Source organism: Rhinatrema bivittatum, unplaced genomic scaffold (assembly GCF_901001135.1).
Source record: "Rhinatrema bivittatum unplaced genomic scaffold, aRhiBiv1.1, whole genome shotgun sequence".
Taxonomy (NCBI): domain Eukaryota; kingdom Metazoa; phylum Chordata; class Amphibia; order Gymnophiona; family Rhinatrematidae; genus Rhinatrema; species Rhinatrema bivittatum.
In genome coordinates this window covers 643,354-667,579 of record NW_021820411.1, presented here as the reverse complement: position 1 = coordinate 667,579, position 24,226 = coordinate 643,354, and the positions used below count along the sequence as shown (strand labels likewise).

Here is a 24,226-nt window from a genome sequence, read left to right as displayed (position 1 = left end):
GACACACCAGCGATACTATTGGGGGACTTCAACCTCCATGTGGATGTATCTCCCCATTCTCACAGCTGTGAAACTCTCCTAAGCACACTAAACTGCATGGGTTTCAAACAAATAATTAAGGAACCCACCCACAAAGCTGGTCATTCGTTGGACCTCATTTTCATTAACCAGGAACTTACTCTTTCCTCTCACCCTACATGCCTTCCAGTTCCCTGGTCAGACCATAAGCTGATCAACACAGCACTAAAGATAAACCTACCTACACTCCCAGAAAAGCAGAATAACACAATCCAATTCAAGAAAATATGCAGCCAGGAAATTCTCAGCAACAGCCTATCGGATGAACTTAACCAACTGGACCTCACTAACGCGGACTCAGCTATATTGTCCTGGAACAACATTACCAAAAAAGTGGCTGACACTACATGCCCAACTATTACCAAAGCTCTTCAAGCAAACAAGGACAACAGAAAACCTTGGTACACACCAAAACTAAAATCATTAAAACAGGATCTCAGAAAAAAAGAACAACACTGGCGTAAAAACCCAACATACGCCAACATCACGGCATTCAAAACCATGATGCACCATTACAGAATATCCATCCTCCAAGCAAAAAGAGACTTTTACTCACAAAAAATCCACCACTTCATTTTCGACCCTAGAGCGCTTTTTTCTTTGGTCTCATCCCTCACTAAACCCCTATCAACATCCATACCAGATGATAAAGCAGCAAGCAAAGCAGAAGATCTGGCAACCTACTTCAAAAACAAGACACCAAATCTACTAACTCAGTCCATCAATAATAACAATAATAATTACACTACGCCAGTAATACCTCGAGCTGCAGTCTCATCACAAAAGGCTAGCCCTTAAGGAATTCGAACCGACCTCATCCTTAGAGATCGAAAATATCCTAAAAAAGCTCAAACCTTCTTCTCACCCTCAGGATACCATACCCACCAATCTCCTCATCTCTTGTGCTAAAACCATATCCAAACCCATCGCACAAATCATAAATTGCTCCTTCTCTCACGGGATTGTACCTGACCCACTAAAAATGGCAATCATAAAACCACTTATAAAAAAACCTAATCTTTCTCCTGAAAACCCAGCCAATTTTCGCCCAATAGCTAATCTACCATTCATCGCAAAAATCTTGGAACGAGTTGCAAATAAACAACTAACAGAATACCTAAACGACCACAACATTCTTTCCCCATCGCAGTTCGGTTTCTGCCAATCTCGAAGCACCGAAACCCTTCTAATCTCATTAACGGACTCTATATTACTTAATCTTGAAAACAGACAACTGTGTCTTCTCATCCTCCTAGATCTAACAGCAGCTTTTGACACGGTCAATCACAACACACTAATAGATCGCCTGGCAGAAATTGGCATCAGAGATGAGGCCCTCAACTGGTTCAAATCGTTCCTACAGAACAGACAGTATAAGGTCAAGGTCAACAAGGAAGAATCTCAACCAGTCACCTGCAACTTAGGAGTCCCACAAGGATCATCACTCTCTCCAACCTTATTCAATATTTACCTTCTGCCACTCTGCCAGCTCCTCATCAACCTGAATCTCGTCCACTACTTATATGCAGACGATGTTCAGATACTGATTCCAATTACTGAATCTCTCCAAAAAACTCTGGACTTCTGGAACTCTTGCCAACAAGCCATCAGCAATTTACTCACTAGCCTCAACTTGATCCTTAATCAAAACAAAACAGAATATCTCCTCATTTCCCAAAACGGAACCTACACACTTCCAAGTACCATCTTGTCAACTCAATTAACAATAACCCCACAAGTCAGAAATCTAGGAGTTATACTTGATAACCAAATGAATTACAGACCACTCATAAATAACATCGTAAAGGATGGATTCTTCAAATTACAAGTCTTAAAAAGACTGAGACCACTCCTACATTTCAAAGACTTCCGATTAGTTCTACAAGCAATCATTCTCACAAAAATAGATTACTGCAACTCACTTCTACTGGGTCTCCCTGCCAACGCCATAAAACCGCTACAGATGCTGCAGAACGCTGCAGCGAGGATCTTAACCAAGTCCAACAAAAGAGACCACATCTCACCCATCTTAAAAAGCCTACACTGGCTTCCCGTCAAATTCAGAATACTATTCAAAGTGCTCTCAGTAACCCACAAGGCAATACACAACCTGGCACCACTCGAGCTCACATTCCCTCTCCAACTCCACACATCTTCCAGACCAGTGAGACAAGCCTACAAAAACAACCTTCAAATTCCACCGATGAAGTCAGCATTAAGTAAAAGAGCTTTCTCCACAGCTGGGCCTAAACTCAGGAACACTCTCCCATCAGAGCTCAGATCAGTGCAATGCTCCACTACATTTAAAAAAAGACTCAAGACTTGGTTATTCAACCAAGCCTTCCCATAACATCAACCTGCGAAATATCCCTGCCAATATCCCCTCAGTGGTAACACGCTAGAGAACTATATAGATCTTCTCTAGAAATCACATGATCTTTGGCAGTCTATTATCAAAACCCAACCTGTAGCCTATATTAGGCTCCGTACATGTTAATTATGTTATTACCCCCATATATCTTAATCCAAGTTAATCCGACCTGTTCATTGTAAGACATTTACTTGTCATTGTTGTTATTGTTTAAAATGTAAACCGAATTGATCAGTAATTCTGTTATTGGAAAGTCGGTATAGAAAAATGCTAAATAAATAAATGTGTGACTGACTGATTAGCTTAATAATATGGTTAACTTAAATAACTTGTTAGAACCTTTAAAACTTGATTAACTTGAACTGGTTGATTGACTATAGCTGGAGACCGCCAGTGTACTCAACCGGAAAGCATCGACACCCGGCAGGGTGGATGCCCTAGGTAAATGAAAACATGGCTTACCCTTGATTCATTGAAAAACCATGCATAACGGCAGCCAGGGGTGGGATGCTGAGTCCATCTGTCTACACTAAGGAAAACGAAATTATTAGGTAAGTAATTTCTCTATTTCCTAGCGTGTAGCAGATGGACTCAGGACCAATGGGATGTATAAAAGCTACTCCTGAACCAGGTGGGAGGCTGCCCGTGGCCCACTTAGAATTGCCCTTGCAAATGCAGTGTCCTCCTGAGCCTGCACATCCAGACGGTAGAATCTGGAGAAGGTATGGATGGAGGACCACGTTGCCGCCCTGCAGATCTCGGCAGGTGACAGCATTCTAGTTTCTGCCCAGGACACCACCTGGGTTCTGGTAGAATGGGCCTTGACCTGTAGAGGTGGTGGTTTTCCAGCCTCTTTGTAGGCTGCCTTGATGACTTCCTTGATCCAGTGGGCAATGGTTGCCCGCGAGGCCGCTTCCCCTTACCTCTTTCCGCTGTGAAGGACGAAAAGGTGGTTCATCTTTCATACTGGTTCCGACATTTCCAGGTATCTGGATAGGAGTCTGCCGATGTTGAGGTGGCGTAGACTACGGGCTTCTTCCGAATTCAAGCCATCCATCGTTAGTAGTGAGATGGTTTGGTTAAGGTGGAAGTGTGAGACCACTTTGGGGAGGAAGGAGGGCACCATGCGTAGCTGGATGGGCCCCGGGGTGAGTCTTAAGAACGGCTCATGGCAGGACAGTGCTTGTAGTTCTGAGATGCGGCGGGCCGAACACACGGCCAGCAAGAACACCGTCTTTAAGGTTAACAGACGGAGGGACAGGCCTCGGAGGGGTCTGAAGGCAGATCCCGCTAGGAACTCCAAGACGAGGTTGAGGTTCCAGAGATACTGGCCACTTTAGTGGTGGGCGAATGTGTTTGACTCCTTTCAGGAAGCGTGATACATCTGGATGCGAGGCTATGCTGTCGCCCTCGCTCCTGGAGCCGTAGCATGACAATGCTGCCACCTGTACCTTGATGGAGTTGAGGGACAGACCCTTCTGTAGACCATTCTGTAAGAATTCCAGGATCATTTATTTATTTTATTTATTTATTTATTTAAATTTCTTATATACCGGCATTCGCGATGGGAGTCGCATCATGCCGGTTTACAAATAACAAGGTGTGACAACAGAATAAATACTTAACTTAAAAACATTAACATGTGATAGAAGAATAAGGTAGCAGTTACAATAAAACAGGGATAAAATGCAACTTGGAATGAAGAGAAGGCAAAAGAGAGAGATTAACACTGAGATAACAAAAGAATGACCAAGGTAAATAAAACCAAGGTAAATAAACCTGCCTCATTAAAAAAGAGAGAACATTATTGAGTTGTCAAAGGTTGTTCATTACCCTGACGGGAGTTCTTAGTTGCTTGAGTTGAGAGTGGGTTCAGTTGGTGTCTGGAAAGGCTTTCAAGAATAGCCAGGTTTTAAGTCTTTTTCTAAAAGTGGGGAGGCAAGGTTCCTGTCTCAGTTCTGGTGGGATAGAATTCCACAAGGTAGGTCCTGCTGTAGAGAAAGCCCTGTCTCTGAGAGTCCTATGGTAAAAGGTTTTTGCAGGAGGCACCTGTAATGAGTCTCTGTAGGACTCTCTGATAGGTCTGATGGAGGTATGTTTTTTAAATGGGATTTGGAGGTTAAGCGGAGAGAGTTGATGGAATGCTTTGTAGATGGTAGTAATGGATTTATATAAGATTCTATAGTGCACTGGCAGCCAATGTAAGTCTTTGAGAATCGGAGATATGTGGTCTCTTCTTCTTGTGTTTGTCAAAATTCTGGCCGCCGTGTTCTGAACCATCTGAGGAGGTTTAGTATGAGAAGACGGGAGACCTAATAGAATAGAATTGCAATAATCTAACTTAGAGAAGATTATTGATTGCAAAACTGTTCTGTAATCGTGGAAATGGAAAAGTGGTTTGATTCTTTTTAAGACGTGTAATTTATAAAAGCAGTCCTTCGTGGTTTGATTAATAAAAGATTTTAGATTTAGCCGATTGTCGATAATGGCTCCTAGGTCTCTTACATGTGAAGTTTGAAAGCCGGTTGGAGGATTTGAGGTGAGGTTACTGTTTTCAGGGGAAATTATGAGGACTTCGGTTTTAGCGGAATTTAAGATTAGATTTAGGCTGGAGAGGAGGTTGTCAATATTTTGAAGACAGTTTTCCCAGATTTTGATAGTTTTTGTAAGGGATTCTTTGATAGGGATGACAATCTGGATGTCATCTGCGTATAGAAAGTATTTGAGGTTAAGATTGGTTAATAGTTGACATAGGGGTAGGAGGTAAATGTTAAAGAGCGTGGGGGAGAGAGAGGAGCCCTGTGGAACACCTAGCGAAGAAGGGTAAAACTGTGATTCTTTGTTATGTATTTTGACTTTATATCCTCTGTTTCCCAAGAATGATTTGAACCAGGCAAGAGCAGAGCCTGTAATTCCGATGTTCGCTAGTTGATTTAGGAGAAGGGAGTGATTCACGGTGTCAAAGGCCGCCGATAGGTCGAGGAGTATCAGCAAGTAGGCGTGACCTTTATCGAGGCCCATGATGAGGTAATCTGTCAGAGATATGAGAAGTGATTCTGTACTTAAAGATTTTCGGAAGCCGTATTGAGTGGGGAATAATATGTTGTTGTCTTCGAGGTATTCTGATAATCTGGTGTTGACTAATTTTTCTGTAACCTTGGCTATAAAAGGAAGGTTGGATATTGGGCGGAAGTTGGATGGATCTTTAGGATTAAGGTTCGGTTTTTTTTAATAGGGGTTTGATAGAAGCAACTTTCAGGTCGTCTGGATAAATTCCTTGGGCTAAGGAACAATTGATAATGTCAGTTAGGGTTTTGGAGATGGTATCTGGTATTAGCAGCAGTAGTTTGGGAGGGATCTGGTCAAATGGGTGGGATGATGGTTTCATTCTCTTCAATACTAACTTGGTCTCTGATATTGCAATGGGTTCGAAGGCTTGTATAGCAATGTCATTGCAGTGATGGCGGAATGTGCTGGGTGGGGCTAGGGTATTCGTTTTTAGTTGAGATTGCAGGTTGGAAATTTTGTTACTGAAGAAGATGGCCAGCTCCTCAGCTTTTTCGTGCGCTTGGTTGAGTGGGATGTCCGGAGAATTGGGTTGAGTTAAGTTCGAGACGTAAGTAAAGAGGGCTTTTGAATCGAAGATGAGGTGATGTATCTTGTGAGCGTAGTAGTCCCTTTTTGTTTTTAGTGTGGCGCTCTTGTAAATGTGAAGAGCGAGTTTGTAAGCTGAGAGGGAGGTCGGTGATGGTGCTTTACGCCATTTATTTTCTTTTTGTCTCAGTGAAAGCTTGAGTTTTTGTAGTTGGTCATTAAACCAGGGTTGTCTTCTGGCGGCATTATGTTTAGGTTTTTTTGTTGCCAGTGGGCAGAGTATATTAGCTGCCGATTCTGTGATGTTGGACCATGAGTGGAGAGCCGTGTTGGGAGTGGAGATGTCTATGTGGGGGAGTTCTAGGACAAGGTGTTCGTGAAGTTCATCGGATGAACATAGGTTTCTGTAAGTAAATTGAGGTTGAAGATCTTGTTTGATGTTAGATTGTGCCAGCGAAAAAGTGGTAGAAATTAAAGCATGGTCTGACCAGGGGACTATTTTGCATATGGGGGGTGCTGAGTACGCGATGCCTGAGTTTACAAAAATGAGATCCAAAGTGTGTCCTGCTCTGTGAGTAGGGTTGTTGATTATCTGCTTGAATCCCATGGCGGTCATTGCATTTAGGAAAGTTTCACAGTTTGTAGATGGAGAGGGGTCATCAACATGTAAGTTGAAGTCTCCCAAAATGATGGCTGGAACCGCAAGATTTAGGTTAGTAGCTATTATTTCTAGAATGGGAACTTTAGAGGAGTGTGGCTTGACGTTGTGGTCTTCGCACCAGGCCTCAAACTCTCCAGATCCTTATGTACGTTAGAGATGTGGAGAACTTGCGTGCTCGGAGGAGAGTATCTATTACTGCCCCCGAGTATCCGCTCTCTCAGGCGGGCCCTCTCAATGGCCAGACTGTAAGAGAGAATTGAGCTGGGTCCTCGTGAGGGATCGGGCCTTGTTGGAGCAGGTCTCTGTGTGGAGGCAGGGGTAGTGGATTCCCTGCCAGTAGTCTTCTCATGTCTGCGTACCAGGGTCTTCTTGGCCAATCCGGGGCCACCAGAAGAACTAGTCCCCTGTGTCGCTGTATCTTGTGAATTATTGCGCCCGGCAAGGGCCACGGTGGGAAGGCATATAGCAGGGTCCCTGGTGGCCAGGTCTGTACCAGGGCATCGATCCCCTGGGACTGCGGGTCCCGTCTGCGGCTGAAGTATCTGGATACTTGAGCATTGGATCTGCTTGCTAGAAGGTCCATGTCTGGGGTCCCCCACCGATTCACTATCATCTTGAAGGCTGTGGACGACAGTTTCCATTCTCCTGGGTTTAGACTTTCCCTGCTGAGGAAGTCTGCCATGATGTTGTCTTTCCCGGCGATGTGGACGGCGGAGATCTCCTGGAGATTTGCTTCCACCCACGCCATCAGGTGGTCTATTTCTAGGGACACCTGTTGGCTTCTGGTTCCGCCCTGCCAGTTGATGTAGGCCACAGTCGTGGCGATGTCAGACATAACTCTGACCGCTTTGTCTCGAAGTCTGTGGCCGAACCGCAGGCAGGCTAATCTGACTGACCGCGCTTCTAGGCGGTTGATGTTCCATCCCGCTTCTTCTGCATTCCATTGCCCTTGGGCGGTTAACTCTTCGCAGTGTGCTCCCCACCCGTGTAGACTGGCATCTGTGGTGAGCAGGGTCCAGGTTGGGGAGGATAGTCTTGATCCCCGGCTCATGTGGCTGTTCTGCAGCCACCACCATAGCTGGGTCCGGACTCTGCCCGGGAGTGGTAGACGTACGGTGTAGTTCTGGGACCGTGGACTCCACCGCGATAGAAGTGAGCATTGTAGGGGCCTCATGCCCATGGCACCACTTCCAGTGTGGACGCCATCAGCCCGAGGACATGCATGTAATCCCATGCTGTGGGACGAGGAACGCTCAGCAAGGTCTGAAGCCGGTTCCACAGCTTTGATCTCCTCGTGGGGGTCAGGCTGACCTTGTCTTCCTTGGTGTCAAATCGGACTCCTAGGTATTCCAGCAACTTTGAGGGCTGTAGGGAGCTTTTGTTTGTGTTGACCACCCATCCTAGGCTTTCCAGTAGTGTTATGACTCTGCTGGTTGCTTGGTGAACGATGGTGAAGTCTTAGATCTGGGGGGAGCGCGTTCCACTGGTGGGGGCCTGCTGAAGATAGTGCTCTTTTCCTTAGTAGTGTTTTTGCAGGTGGGGCATAAAGTGTGCCTTTGTAGGCACTTCTGATGGGTCTGGTGGATGTATGAGGTTGCAGTTGTGTGCTTAGTCTGATGGGGGCGAGTTGGTTAGTTGCTTTGTGAACGATGGTGAGAGCTTTGTAGAGGATCCTAAATTTTATAGGAAGCCAGTGAAGGTTACGGAGGATTGGAGTAATATGTTCTCTTTTGTTGGTGTTTGTAAGGATTCTGGCGGCCGCGTTCTGTACCATCTGTAGAGGTTTAATCGAATTTGTGGGTAGCCCGAGTAGAAGGGAGTTACAGTAATCTAGCTTGGAAAGTATGATGGATTGGAGTACTAGCCTGAAGTCATTGAAGTGTAGGAGGGGTTTTAGCTTTCTGAGGACTTGTAATTTGTAAAAGCAGTCCTTTGTGGTAGTGTTTATGAACTTTTTAAGGTTTAGGTTGTTGTCAAGCCAAGCTCCTAGGTCCCTGACGTCGGGGGAGAAATTGATGTTTGAGTTTGCTGGTTGAGAGGAGCTTAATGCGGTGGTGGGGGGGTCATGGGAGATGATGATCATTTCCGTTTTGCTGGCATTCAAAACTAAGTTGAGACTGGAGAGTAGGTCTTTAATTGGCTGAAGGCAGTCATTCCAAAAGGTAATGGTTTTTTGCAGGGATTCTGTGATCGGGATCAGGATTTGTATGTCATCCACATAGAGGTAATGGGTAAGCTTCAGATTTGCGAGTAGGTGGCAGAGAGGGAGGAGGTATATATTGAAAAGGGTGGGTGACAGTGAAGATCCTTGAGGGACTCCTTGGTCTGTGGAGATGGGATGAGATTCCTTGTTGTTAAATCCTGACTTTATAGAATCTATTGTTCAGGAAGGACCGAAACCAACTGAGCGCTGAGCCTTTGATGCCTATGTTGGCTAGTTGGTCTATAAGTAAAGTGTGTTTTACCGTATCGAAAGCTGCCGACAAATCTAAGAGAACCAGCAGGTAGGATTGTTTTTTCTCCAGGTTTATGAGGATGGAGTCCGTGAGTGATAGAAGAGATTCAGTGTTTAGGGATTTGCGAAAGCCGTACTGAGCCGGAGAAAGAATGTTATGTACTTCGAGGTATTCTGACAGTTGCTTGTTGACAATTTTTTCCATCAATTTGGCAATGAGAGGTAAGTTTGCGATTGGATGGAAGTTGGCTGGGTCTGATGGGGAGGTGTTAGGTTTTTTAAGTAGAGGTTTGAGGATTGCCAATTTTAACTGGTTGGGTACTAAACCTTGAGATAGAGATGTATTGATAATTTCGGAAATAGGTTTAGAGATGGTGTTCGGGATAGCGATAAGCAAGTTTGTCGGTAATGGGTCTGAAGGGTGGGAGGCTGGTTTGATTTTTTTGAGGGTATTTTCAATCTCCAAAGAAGAGGTGGGTTCAAATGACTCGACTGGCATTTTGTTGAGGCAGGGTTGTGAGGTGGTGTATTGGAGGGCTGTTGGGTGTGAGAATCGGTAAGGTTGGAGATTTTTGTCTTAAAATAGTTGGCGAATTCGTTGGCTTTGTTGAGTGCTTGGTGGTCTGGGATGGTGGGGGGAGATGGTTTGGTAAGAGAGGAGACATAGGAGAATAGTGCCTTTGAATCGAATATGAAGTTGTGGATTTTTTTTGCATAGAAATCTTTCTTGGTTCTCAGGATGGCGTTCCTGTAAGTGTTGAGTAGGGATTTGTAGATGTCATGTGTCGAGGAGGTTGGGTTTTCTCTCCAGCTTTGTTCTTTATTTCTTAGTGATTGCTTAAGTGATTTAAGTTCTGGGGTAAACCACGGTTTTCTGTTGTCCAATGTGGGTTGTATGGTTTTGGATGAAGTTGGGCAGATTTGATCTGCAATTTTATTAGTGAGCTTGATCCAAGTGGAGGTTGCAGTGGTTGCTTCTGTGAGGTCTAGTTGGTTTAGCGCTTTGGATATCTTTTCGTTGAGTAGGTCTAGAGAGCATGGTCGAATTGGTGGGGACTTGAGGTGGTTGATTTTTGATCTTAAGGGTCGTGTAGATAACCTGGTGGTCTGACCAGGGAACTGGAGAGCAGGTGGGAGTGGAATGGATGGTAAAGCTATCATTAATGAAGATGAGGTCCAATGTGTGGCCTGCTTTGTGAGTAGGGCTGTTAATTTGCGTGAAACCTAAATGACTAAGTGATGAGAGGACTGTTACGCAGTTGATGGATTGTGGAGAAGTGTCTACATGAAGGTTAAAATCACCTAGGATTTTTGCGGGTTTGTCGGCGTTGATGTGTTTGGTTATCAGCTCAAAGGAGAGGGATCTGAATCTAATGTTCCTGGTGGGGCGTAGATGAGGGCTAATTGAAGATGATCAGATTTGAAGAGCGAGAACTCTAATTTGGTGGTTTGACTGGTTGTATGCCAGCTGAGTGGTAAAAAGACAAAAAAAAAATTAAAACCTAGCTGGCCTGCCAGCCCAATCCCTTATCCCCTCAAGTTCCACGAGAGACTGTGCCAAAATGTAAAGTCTATGAGGGGCAATCGCCGTGCCTCCTGCACTCCCCAGCAGCAGTTTGTCCAGATAAAACCTCACCCTTCCACCCCATCCAACACCCTCCAAAATGCTCTGAGCAGACGCGTTGCTCTGCTGCACTATTACTGACAGCAATGCCTGCACTTCACACAGTGCAGCTCAGTCCCAGCAGCCCAGAGGGTTCTGGAGGGTGGGGGGGCATGGCTTGGACCCACAGGCCTTAAACTCTGGCACAGTCTATTGTTGGGGGGGGGGGGGGGGAATCAGGCTGGTGTGCCCCAACTTAAGTCTCACTGGGGGTAGGAGGTACTAGGCTGTATTATTTTTTTGTATGGTTGTCACTTAACTGGCTATGTTTGAAGATAGCTGGTTAAGGTGAAGTTATCAGGATAAACGTATTTGGATAACTTTGAAACCTAACCGGCAATATTCAAACATAACTGGTTAGGTTTCCAAGTTATCTGAGGATAAAAAACCCAAATAAAAATAAATAAATTTAGCAGGATGCTTATCCTGCTGACTATCCCTGATAACTTATCCAGCTAAGTTATCTTTTATTTTCCAAATACTGACCTCACAATAAACTATACAAATAAAATACTTTTGTAAAAATAAATAAGACAACGAACAGATAATTCATGTCCTCCAGTTATTTTGAAGCTGTCAGTTTAAAGGTCTTACCCATTTGGTGGATGGAATAACAGCAATCCTTCCTGTCTAGGAAACACTGTAAAATCCTTTGATATTCCTCTGCTTGCTTTTTGTGTTTCTCCCAACGCCAATCTTGTAGAGGGAAAAAAGGAAAGATTTATTCTTCAGTATTTCTGTGCTGGTTAAATGGCATGACAGAGAGAGGAGGAGGATACTGAGGGATTGTTTGGTAGAACAGTTTCTAGTCCCACATGTTCCTTCTTTCTATTGCTGTACATTCAGCCGAATACACTGAAGAAAGTGTCAGCTCCAGACTGACTGAGGTCCTAGATTACAGCAGCAGTAGGATAATTAATTGCCTGTGGCAGGGGTGGCCAATTCTAGTCCATAAAAAGTCACAAACAGGCCTGGTTTTCAGGACATCCATAGTGAATACACAAGATATATTTGCATACAACGGAGGCAATGCATGCAAATCTCTCATGCATATTCATTGTACATATCCTGAAAACCAGACATGGTTGTGGCTCTTGAGATGGCCACCCCTGAACTACTATGCCTTAAAAACATTGCTTTAGAAGCAGACCAGAAACCCAGAAGGAGAGAGATCTGAGGAAACGTTCTAGAGGAAGCCTTCCAGCTAGGAAGTAAAGCGTAAAGGAGAGCACTGAAAGAAAAGGACCAGAGTGGCCCCCGAGTGTTACATTGTTCCCTTTTTCGGCCTAATGCCATATTGCATGGCTTCCTGTTTTCAGGCCATTCCCATATCAATACAGCATGGGGTAATGTGGTCGTATGCCACATTTAACAGGAGGTCTTCCTGCTTCTGAACCCCTGCTCTGCTCGTCAAGTAGGTTTTTCAAAACTGCATCCCCATTCCATAGGCAAATACTTATACTACAGCTGCTGCAAACCAGGCTGCCAGTCAACCACAAGGTATATGCATGGACACAGGAGCATGAAAATACCGCAAGCACACCCACTGAAGCTATCCTGCAAGCAAAACCTATTTGGTGAGGCTGCAGGTCTAGCTTGAAAACCATGATCTAAAAAAACACTCACCTGATAATTTTCCTTTATGGTGGCCTGTTTTACTGGTTCAAAGGGTGACTTAACTAAGGCCTTTAAAACTAGGTTAAAATCCCATTGAGGGACTAAGGGTCTAAAGGGAGGGCATATCCGTTTGACCCCCTCTCAGAAAGCGCCCTACATCTGAACGTGCGGCCACCCCGGTGCTTTAGATTCAGCTCCTAAAACACAAAATCACTGCCAGCCACACCCTTAGGGAACAGAGGGCCAGCCCTAGCTAGGCCCAACTTCTGCCTTCTATAGAAAGAGTTTCTGCTCGCTGCAGAAATCTTCAAATAATCGCCAGTTTCTGATGTATGCTAATGACGTGGAGGCCTTTCGGACTCTTATTATGGTTGAAATTACTGCTGAGAAGTAACCTCACACACAAGCATGCCCTTTCAAGGGCCAACCCATGAGTGAAACAGTCGCCTAGGTAAGGATACACCATAAGCCCATGTGTGGAGGACACCATGGTAAAGGTCCTGGGAGCAGCTGCCGGGCCAGCGGAAGTGCCTGCAACTGAAAATGCTATCCTAAGACATTAAATCTTAAGAGGCTTTGGTGGGTAATTCGAATAGGAATGTGAAAGTATTCCTCCACTAAATCCAGAGAGATCAAACTCTTCCCTTGCCTCAAAAGCAACTCACAAAGCAGGCCACACTCTAGACCTAATATTTGCAAGCACAAATTAACTGCTTAATCAATACCTGGCACACAATAGTGCCCTGGTCCGATCATAAGAACATAAGAAAATGCCATACTGGGTCAGACCAAGGGTCCATCAAGCCCAGCATCCTGTTTCCAACAGTGGCCAATCCAGGTCACAAGAACCTGGCAAGTACCCAAAAACTAAGTCCATTCCATGTAACCATTGCTAATGGCAGTGGCTATTCTCTAAGTGAACTTAATAGCAGGTAATGGACTTCTCCTCCAAGAACTTATCCAATCCTTTTTTAAACACAGCTATACTAACTGCACTAACCACATCCTCTGGCAACAAATTCCAGAGTTTAATTGTGAGTTGAGTAAAAAAGAACTTTCTCCGATTAGTTTTAAATGTGCCCCATGCTAACTTCATGGAGTGCCCCCTAGTCTTTCTACTATCCGAAAGCGTAAATAACCGATTCACATCTACCCGTTCTAGACCTCTCATGATTTTAAACACCTCTATCATATCCCCCCTCAGTCGTCTCTTCTCCAAGCTGAAAAGTCCTAACCTTTTTAGTCTTTCTTCATAGGGGAGCTGTTCCATTCCCCTTATTTTGGTAGCCCTTCTCTGTACCTTCTCCATCGCAATTATATCTTTGAGATGCGGCGACCAGAATTGTACACAGTATTCAAGGTGCGGTCTCACCATGGAGCGATACAGAGGCATTATGACATTTTCCGTTTTATTCACCATTCCTTTTCTAATAATTCCCAACATTCTGTTTGCTTTTTTTGACTGCCGCAGCACACTGCACCGACGATTTCAATGTGTTATCCACTATGACACCTAGATCTCTTTCTTGGGTTGTAGCACCTAATATGGAACCCAACATTGTGTAATTATAGCACGGGTTATTTTTCCCTATATGCATCACCTTGCACTTATCCACATTAAATTTCATCTGCCATTTGGATGCCCAATTTTCCAGTCTCACAAGGTCTTCCTGCAATTTATCACAATCTGCTTGTGATTTAACTACTCTGAACAATTTTGTGTCATCTGCAAATTTGATTATCTCACTCGTCGTATTTCTTTCCAAATCATTTATAAATATATTGAACAGTAAGGGTCCCAATAGAGATCCCTGAGGCACTCCACTGTCCACTCCCTTCCACTGAGAAAATTGCATATTTAATCCTACTCTGTTTCCTGTCTTTTAGCCAGTTTGCAATCCACGAAAGGACATCGCAACTAATAAAAGCGGACACAGCCTTCACCAAGCAAGCCCACAATAGGATAGATAAACATACATTTACCTTCAGGAAAAAGATGGAGACTGAAGCTCTGGCAGAAGCAATAGAAACTAAAATAGATGAACTAGATCTATTCAACACAACAGCAGCTTTTGACTCCTAGGACCACGTAGTCAATGACCGATGAAACCCTCAGCCCTGTGCAGATGAAAATTATTAAAAAACGAACAACTCCAAACAAAAGAAACCCTGGTACAATGAAGAACTATAAAGCACAAAACAGAACCTTAGGAAACTAGAGAAATGCCGTTCGACTGAATCCCTAGGAAAATACAAAACCTGCCTCACAAAATATTGCATGCTAACCAATTAAGCAAAAAAACTATGCTAAAATTCACAGGGCTATATTTAATTCTAAACTTCTCTTTGAGATAGTGAAACATCTAATACAAGAAACTAAAACTTCACAAAAGCCTCTTGCAATGAGTATGCCACCATGCTAATAGACAAAATCGATAATTTAAAAAAAAAAACAATTCATGAAGAATCAAATAACACTGTCAAATGGCTAACTTTCGACAGAGTACCAAAGCTCACAATTAGTCAAATCGTTAATAAAATTAAGCCTGCTACTCACCCATGTGATCCAATACTGGCCAGCTCATTAAAACACTATCACATCCATGATTAACCATTCACTGTCAGAAGGAATCATACCCCAAGGACTAAAACAAGCAGTGATAAAACCGATCCTAAAAAAAAACAAGTCACATAGAACAGATAATTGTGACAATTATCGTCCAATATCTAACTTACCATTTCTAGTAAAAGTTCTGGAGAAAGCTGTGTTAACCCAATTTGAACACCACCTGGAAGATCACAATATCCTATACCCAAATCAATTTGGTTTTAGGAAAAATCACTCAGAGACATTACTCCTTACATTAACGGATTCAATTTTACAAGGTCTTGATGCAGATGCATCCTATTGTCTAGTGCTAAGCAACTTAACAGCAGCCTTTGGCACAATTGCCATAATTTATTATTCCATCAATTAAGAAACATCGGGATTGATGGTACAGTAAGCAATTGGTTCTCTATTTCTAGCCAACAAAACTTTTCAAGTCAAACTAGGCAAACATATCTGACACCTTCCCATGTGAGACGGGTGTCCCTCAAGGCTCAGCCATCTCAGCAACATTATTCAATATTTACATGCTCCCGATTTGTAACTTACTAACAAATCTAGAAATACATTTCTTCTTGTATACAGATGGCCTTCAGTTCTACATAGCATTTTCCGGATCATTCGAAAATACAACAGCAACAATATCTATTTATATGAAAGCAATACAAGAGCTTTCGCAAATTAAATTTACACTAAACTCTAAAAGGACAGAAATCATTTGTCTGAGTCGAAACATCGATTGTTAAACTACCTGCCTTAGACTTAGGCAACTTTCAGATTAACCCCTCAAATCAAGTATAGGATCTAGGCATACAGCTAGATGAGAATCTCACTATGAAAATGCACATCAGGAAACTAATTAAGACAGGATATACTAAGCTGCGTATACTACAAAGATTGAAACCACTATTAACCTTGGCGGACATTCGTACAGTTTTACAATCTCTAATATTCTCTAACCTTGACTACTTTTAACTCCTTACTTCCAGCAAGTCCCTTAAAACCACTACAACTATTACAGAATGCCGCAGCAAGGCTATTACCAGGACCCAGGAAATATGATCATATCACACCACTGCTGATGGCTCAGGACTGGTTACCAGTACAATCCAGAATCTACTATAAAATAACGATAAATTGTTCATTCCAATAACACTGGACTGCTAGGAGTGACACTACACCCCTACACCTCTAAACAAGCACTAAGATCCCAAAACAAAGGACTCCTGAATATCCCCACTATACGGAACACACATTTGATGCAAATAAGAGATGAGTATTCTTCATAGCAGGTCCAAAGCTCAAACTCTCTACCAGAAACTATGTATGCTACAAGATAGAAAGAAATTTAAAGTGATTTTAGACATGGCTATTCATTAACATATATAATGTAACTTAAAACAGAGAATGGTAATGGCTGTATGAAGAATAAATCAAATGAGAGAATGCATGATTCTCAAACAACCCACAGACTAAGAAGTGAAAACCATCTTATTTGTGATTACCAAATCTCCTTGCTTTATGTTCTGGTCATAATTCCATTTGCCTCAGAAACGTAATCATTTTGTTTATGTTTATCAGTTGAATGTATAACTATGAATGTCATCTCGTAAACCATTGTGATCTATAGCTGGTATATAAAATGTCTAAATAATAATAAATAATAAAGTAATAATAATACTGAATCCATCATTGATCTTAAGGTTTCCATTTGAAAGGGGAGACACCTGTTAATCTCCTTTAGATCCAACACTGGCCTACAGGAACCATCTTTTTTTGGAACTACAAAGTATATCAAATAAGTGCATTGTGTCTTCTGAAGAGGAACTGGCACAATAGCCTAAAGGAGTTGCAGCTTTAGCAACATTCCTCTTATGGCCTCTTTTGAGTAGAGATGCACAGGGAGAGACTACAAACATGCTTGGCACCAGCTTTGTACACTTTGGGGCATAGCCTTGTCAAATGTCCAGAAGCCACTGATCCGATGCGATTTGAGTCCACTCCACCTGGTACCTCAACAGGCGACCGACCACCTACTGGCACTAATGTACATTATTGTGTAGGGCACTGAGCTTGCAGCTGCAAAGGCTTCGCCTTTAGCTTTCCTGGCTCCTTGAAAGGGCTGGGCTCGGGACTTTCTGGTTTGTTGCAGAGTATACCAATCCACTCAGAACCCCTGAAACTCTCTGAAGTGTTGGCACCTTGCCCCTGTGCTTGAGCAGTTTCTGGGGTTTTGTTTCACCTAGGTCCTTAATGAGCTTTTCCAGCACCTCTGCAAACAATAGACCCCCTCTAAAAGGCAACTGACCGAGACAGGTTTTGGACACTGCATCTGCCTCCCAGCTTCGGAGTCAAAGCAGCCTTCTCGCAGCAATCCCCGAAGCCACCAGGGATATCATCCTTATCAAATCATACAGGGTGTCAGCTAAATATGCTACCCCGACTCAATTCTGGTCGTCTCCTCCGAATCCGGGAGCTCCTAGATCCAGTGTACTACTGTGCAGGCCCCAAAACCCCCCACAAATAACTGCTTATAAAGCCAAAGCATTTCTGAAGAAGGCCTGCTTAAGGAGCGATTCAATTTTCCTGTCCCGAGTATCCCTCAGGGATGTTCCACCTTCAACCAGTACAGCTGTCTTGTGGGTAACAGTTGAGACCAAAGCATCCACCTTGAGAATTTATTTTAGGATTGCTTCCCTATCCTTTACTGGTAGAGGATAAATCCTGCTCATAAGCCTTATGCCCAGGGCTACTCTCAATCTTCTATCATCGATCTCAGAGCAGGGTGTAAAAGGAAGGTTTTTGATGGTTTGCAGATTCCCTGAAGTATCGAGTCTCCCTCCATCTGATCATCACTTTGAGGGTCCAATATCCTAAAGATGGACATCACATTGGCAATTACGGAATTTAATTTCTCTCTGCGAAAAAGGTGCACAACCGCTGACTCATGCTCCTCCGAGGCTGAAAAAGGAAAATTGGTTCTTACCTGCTAATTTTCGTTCCTGAAGTTCCATGAATCAGTCCAGACAAGTGGATTTATGCATCCCTACCATCAGATGGCGGCAGAGAATAAAAACTTTGAGGCACTGCTACTTAACCGAGAATATCACCTGTAGTCCCTCAGTACTGACCTGGACCTAAGTCAAGATGTCTACCTTAAACCCCAATAAACCTGGGGCGAACAGATACTTAAAGGTTGGAGCCTCCTGAAAAATACTAGGCCCTGACAGAGTGCACATCTGAAACTATGTACACTTCTCATTACTTTGAATATATCCCATATCAGCTCAGCAATATCCAGAAGCGAAGAAGTCTTTCGAAAAATGGGGACAGGTCTCTGGACTGATTTGTGGTACTTCAAGAACGAAAATTAGCAGGTAAGAACCAATTTTACTTTCCTGTTCGTACCCCAGATCAGCCCAGACAAGTGGGATGTACCCAAGCCCCTCTTCTGGGTGGGAACTCTAAAGACCCGCACCCAACACACTTTCCCCAAAGACGCCTCCTCCAGCACCCGCACACCCAAGTGGTAATGTTTGGGTAAAAGTGTGAGGCAAAAACAAAACACAAACCACCAACACAACACACACCACACACCACACACAAAAAAAACACGGATGGCGTACAGAAAGTGTCCAGAGCTGTTGTACCAGGGTCACCGGATACGTATAACCCAAGACTACTCAGTTTTGGTCTCAACAACGGAGAAAGTTCTCCCCAGTCTGCACAAAGCTTTTTGACCGGAAGCTCAAATTTGCTTTGCAGTTTCCAGCGACCTTAAAAATCTGGCACAACGGCACCCAACATAGCTTTTCAGATTCGGATGCGGCGCTACCTTTTGTACAGAGCTTGGATGATTGAACACTTAGCTTTCACCTTTGGATCTGCATGGAAGACTTCACGTATTCGGAGAACATCCATATTCCCTAACTATGAGACAATGTTCGCGGGAACCTTCAAGAATAACCCTCCGGCCAACCTTGTTCCATTAATTACAACTACATAGGGAGTTCCCAAGCAAGGCGCAGGGTCTCACCGGCGTTCTGGGCAAGATGGACAGACCCGCTCACATGTTTTGACTATATGAGGGTGGAAGACCCTGCATTTTCATTTTCATGACTTTTAACCTGATATGACAAAGTGAAAGCGGGACACGAGCTACCAATGCAGTATTGACCTGAGGGAGCCAGCCTGTGCTGTCTGATCCCTGTGGGTATCGGGTGTGTCTGGAGGGGGTGGGGGGTTAACCATACGCCCCACGAACGTGACCTCCGGTTCTGTTCCCCCCCGAATTGGAGGTGGGACAGGCCACATATATTTGGATTATGGTTGTTGGGGAGGTCAAGGTAAGGGAGGGGAGGGAAGAGGGATTGAGAGATGTGTGTATGAATGGTTTTCTGAGATTATCCTGCAATATATAGTGCGTGCGGCACTGACAGACAGCTGGGAGTTATGGTGGGAAAGCTGTGTTGGGAGGGCAGTGGCGAGCAAGAGGGGGGAGCAGCTGGGACTTCCCTACTCTATGGTTTCGACGTTCTCTCTTTGGCGTTGTTGTACCACTGCTGTCGGTTATGTCTAAACTAATATCCCAGCAATGGCTATAGGCTTCGATTCTGAGAAAGCCTTCGACAGGGTGTCATGGTCTTACATGTTTTCTGTACTATCTAGATATGGCTTCGAAGGGGATTTTCTACAATATATCCAACTATTGTATGATATGCCCACCTCTCGAATAATAGTTACTGGCACATGTTCAGAAAAAGTCTCTTCAACGGGGGGTAAGACAGGGCTGCCCCTTATCTCCACTTCTTTACATACTCACTATAGACCCGCTGATACGAAAAATACTAGCAGAGGAGAGTAACGGGGCTTTGAGAGAGCGGGCCACGAGTTTAAAGTGGCGGCATTTGCCGATGATGTCTGGTGTTTTTGACTCACCCCCCTAAATTCACTGAGCCCTTTATCCCTGCAGGAGAGTTTCGGTGAGTTTGCAGGGCTAAAAATTAATAGGGATAAATCTGAAGCCCTCGATGTCACTCAAACGGTTCAACAGACATGGGAAGGCATGTTTCCACCGAGATGGGCGCCTGGTGAGCTTAAATATCTGGGGATACAGATATTTATCGCTGTAATATCTCTTCTAAATTGACCTATACCCAAGATACATTGAGAAGGTGGCGTAATTTGCCACTCTTTGAAGGGAAGAACTCATCTATACCAAATGGTTAATTTGCCGAAGTGGCTATACACGTTACAAATGTTGCCCCTTCTGTTAGCAGCACAAGATATTAAGGCCCTCAATCGGATTCTACGACTTTTTCTTTGGAGGGATTGTAAGGCTCGAATTCCCTTAGATATGTTGTACCAGCCTCCATCAGTCGAAGGTCTGGGATGCCCTAACTTGGATCATTACAACATAGCATGTAATTTACGTATTATAAAGGACTGGATTTTTGGGACATCGACCTATATCCCCACGCCAGTTTTTACTGCATGGTATGAAGTCTCATCTCTACACGACCTCCTTCATATGCCGCAAAAGCAGGTCCCCTGTTCCCTAAAAAGTCACCTATTGGTGAGCACCTGCAGGACCAAATGGGCTCAACTATGCAAGCTACTGCACCAGCTGCGTGGCATCACCTGCCTGTCGCAACTAGTCAATAACTCTCGTTTCTCTCCAGGTATTGGGATGACGCCTTTTTTGCATTGGTATGGCAAAGGCCTTCGGCGTCTTCGCCAATTGATCAATCCTATCACGGGGGTGCTATATACGTTTTCCGAACTCCAAGACCAATATTCTATCCCCAGAGGGGATTTTTACGCCTTCCTACAGGCCCGTCATTTCATGCAGAAACACTCCCAGCAATGGCAGGACACTAAACAAAACAACTCCCTTTTAGATATTTTTTCTGGCACGTCCGTTAAAGACTCCTCTATATCTACCATTTACCGAGAACCGGGGGAAAAAAGCCTGGACCACACACACCTTCAAGCTTTATTTGCGAAATGAAGTTTGTGGCCACCATTCACCCTGTCATACCACGAGTTCTTGAGGGCTTTCTCTCAGATCCAACTCATTACTATTAATGAAGACTTACGGGAAACCCAGTTCAAATTCCTGTGGCAGGGGTATATAACACCGGAACGAGCCTTTTGGTGTGGGATCGACAGGTCTCCCAATTGCAGGAAATGAACACACCTGATTGGCACTTATTACCATGTTTTTTGGGAATGTCCTCAGATCCAAATGTTTTGGCAGAATATACAGAAATTCTGTGTTTCTATTTGGCGGTGCGCCATTCCACTAGACCCGCTCCTATGGCTGTTTGACTCCAAGACCCCATTGGCAGACAACAGAAAAAAGGGTATGTCAATTTATAGCGAAAGCAGCGCTTATTGGGAAAAAAAGCTATATTACTTAAATGGTTAGACACCACGTCTCCCACAGTGGATCAATGGTTCCTTCAGCTTTTACGGTTATGTACACATGAGATCCACATTCGTAAATACCAACTGGCTCTTCCCCGGCCGGAGGGGATACCATATGGACCCCTTTCTTAACATACTTGACACCATCTACGCAACCTGTTGCAAGAGACACGTAAATATCCTCACCATCTTGTTTCCCTACCTACCCAATTAGATGTAACCAACCCATGCTAACATTCGCTAGACATTGCTGCAGCAGATTACATTTTGTCGCTCCTATTTGGACTTTCGTAACCTCAAACTGCACTTCTACGTATTTACTGTGGGTGACAGTTGTTATTTATGTAATGTGTGAATTTTGTATCGTTCATGCACACAAATTACGCTCTCTGATGTAATTAATGTACACACACACAAGCATATGGGGAGGGGAGGGTGGGGACTAAATGAAATTGGCATACCTTTTGCTGAGATACCAGAATTATTGCTATTAGTGTTTTATGGATACTCCAGTTATTCTTGTTACCATGTTTTTTGTCTGTTTATCTATGTACATTGACAAAATATAGAAATGCCTAATAAAAAGAATTAAAAAAAAAAACACTAATCGGAGAAAGTTCTTTTTTACTCAACGCACAATTAAACTCTGGAATTTGTTGCCAGAGGATGTGGTTAGTGCAGTTAGTGTAGCTGGGTTTAAAAAAGGATTGGATAAGTTCTTGGAGGAGAAGTCCATTACCTGCTATTAAGTTGACTTTGAAAATAGTCACTGCTATTACTAGCAACGGTAACGTGGAATAGACTTAGTTTTTGGGTACTTGCCAGGTTCTTATGGCCTGCATTGGCCACTGTTAGAAACAGGATGCTGGGCTTGATGAACCCTTGGTCTGACCCAGTATGGCATGTTATGTTCTCTTTTTTTTTTTTTTGCAGCTGTTCTGGGGATCACCTAGCCACCACCCATGCAATGTGCCATTCAGGCCCTGGTGTCACGTGGTTTGAGCCATAGCATGCCTGGGCTTTCCCACGTCCCCCAGCTCTTGCCTTGGTTGCTATTGCTCTGCTACAGCTGAATTCAAAGAGCCCCCCTGCTCAGTTACACAGATCTCTTCCATACGTTTTCCATTTCTTTTGTATATGCAGCCTCAGAGGCAAAGAAAACAGGTGTACTCCTGGGTTTATGCGAAGCCAGCAGCCGGGGATAGCATATCCTTCCCTGCTGTTTTGGTTTTTTAATAACTTTACTCCGATCTTGCTCACAGCAGAGAGTAGAAAGAGTATTGGGGGGGGGGGGGGGGGGGGGGAAGTAGCCTACAACCCTACTAGACACCCCGGGTTCCCAAATCTCTGATGTAGAAGAGAGAGAACCCCCTACCCTCTCTCAGGTAGTCACCAGACTCCTAGGGGTACGGTAAGGGGACTTGAAGAAGCTCAAGAAAGGTAAAAGGCTTTTTTTGTATCCTAGGAGCAAGTTACTATCAGGAGCAGCAGCCCTAATGAGGACTCAACCAGGCCAAGGACGAACCAAGACTCTGGGAGTTTGTGTACTGTCCAACCCATCACACTGCTGAAGTCAGACTATTGGGATAGGCCAGGACTACAGCCACCTTATAAACCCCGAGAGCACTCTGTCCCTGTCAGCTGTGGAAATCCCATTTCCTAATGACTGGTCTAGCAGGAGGATAAAGAAATGTGAAAAAAGTATCAACCCTACCATGACAACCCAAGAAATGACTCAAAAGTGGATCAGGAAATTACTGTATTGTTCTAAGACACACTCTCAACATACCCAAAACACAATAGCGTTTTTGTGTGGATGTGCATATAGCACACCAGTTTCAGTATGACCTGCTCTGAACAAACATCGATGTTGGGACCCAATTTGAACTTTCGCTTGGTGGTAATAGCGATGAAGATTGAAAGCTAAGTAAAGACACTATTTCCCCACTGGTTTTGTTTTGACTGATCATTAGTCTAGTTTGGAGAAGACTAACCAAACTATGTCTTCACACAGTGCTTCATGTGGCTTGTTGAATGTATTGTATGGGAATAATTCAGACATGAGAAAGAACATTATAAGGAGAGCATATTGCAAGGAAAGATCTATGCAAACATTCAGTTGTACAGCAAGAGCATTTTCTATTTTAGCACTGTTTAAAAAAAAAATGTTTTGATTTATTCATGAAGATTGTACTGTGATGTTTGGCAAGACATGATTGGTGTGGTATATGCGCAGTCCACATTCCCCTTTTTGATGCCAACACTTCACAAAAACTGTATTGTCTTTTCAGTATGTATTAGAAGAATACAGTAATGTCCCAATCCACTCTGAGTCATCTAAAACATATCTTGTAAACATTCTTTACAATCTGGGGTTTGTAGGTTACTCACCTCTTCCTAAATGCCGGCAGATCAAAGCTTGGGCCAGCATCATCTGGCCACATCGTAACATGCAACCCCAGCCAGTATCCGAGGAGGGACCCGTTCCTCCTGTCAAGAAGGGTTAAATAAGGAGTCAGACTAACGGTCAGGAGAAAAATTCAATATCTTTTAAAGCAGAGTGTGAAAAACGAAACCCAGTATGTCCAGAGAAGAACTTGCTCAAGCATGCAACAGCCAAGCCTGTTTACTGCAGTCGGGACACCCACTGCCTACTGAAAGTCTTGAACGTCATCCAGGACGTTACCCAATAAGTAAGAAAATCAAATCCCGCTGTCGCTCCTTGTGACCTTGGGCAAGCCACTTTACCC

General features: G+C 43.8%; 1 protein-coding gene across 3 annotated transcripts in view; it reads right to left on the bottom strand.

The window, feature by feature from the left end:
* Positions 1–24,226, bottom strand: part of ATG4A (autophagy related 4A cysteine peptidase) — an 84,950-nt gene that overhangs the window by 33,059 nt on the left and 27,665 nt on the right. For all 3 annotated transcript variants that reach the window (XM_029586043.1, XM_029586041.1, XM_029586040.1), the window contains exons 4-5: positions 23,868–23,966; positions 11,417–11,518 (exon numbers count right to left, since the gene is read on the bottom strand). In XM_029586043.1, the coding sequence (XP_029441903.1) occupies positions 11,417–11,518; positions 23,868–23,966 (201 nt within the window). The remainder of the gene's footprint in view (positions 1–11,416; positions 11,519–23,867; positions 23,967–24,226) is intronic.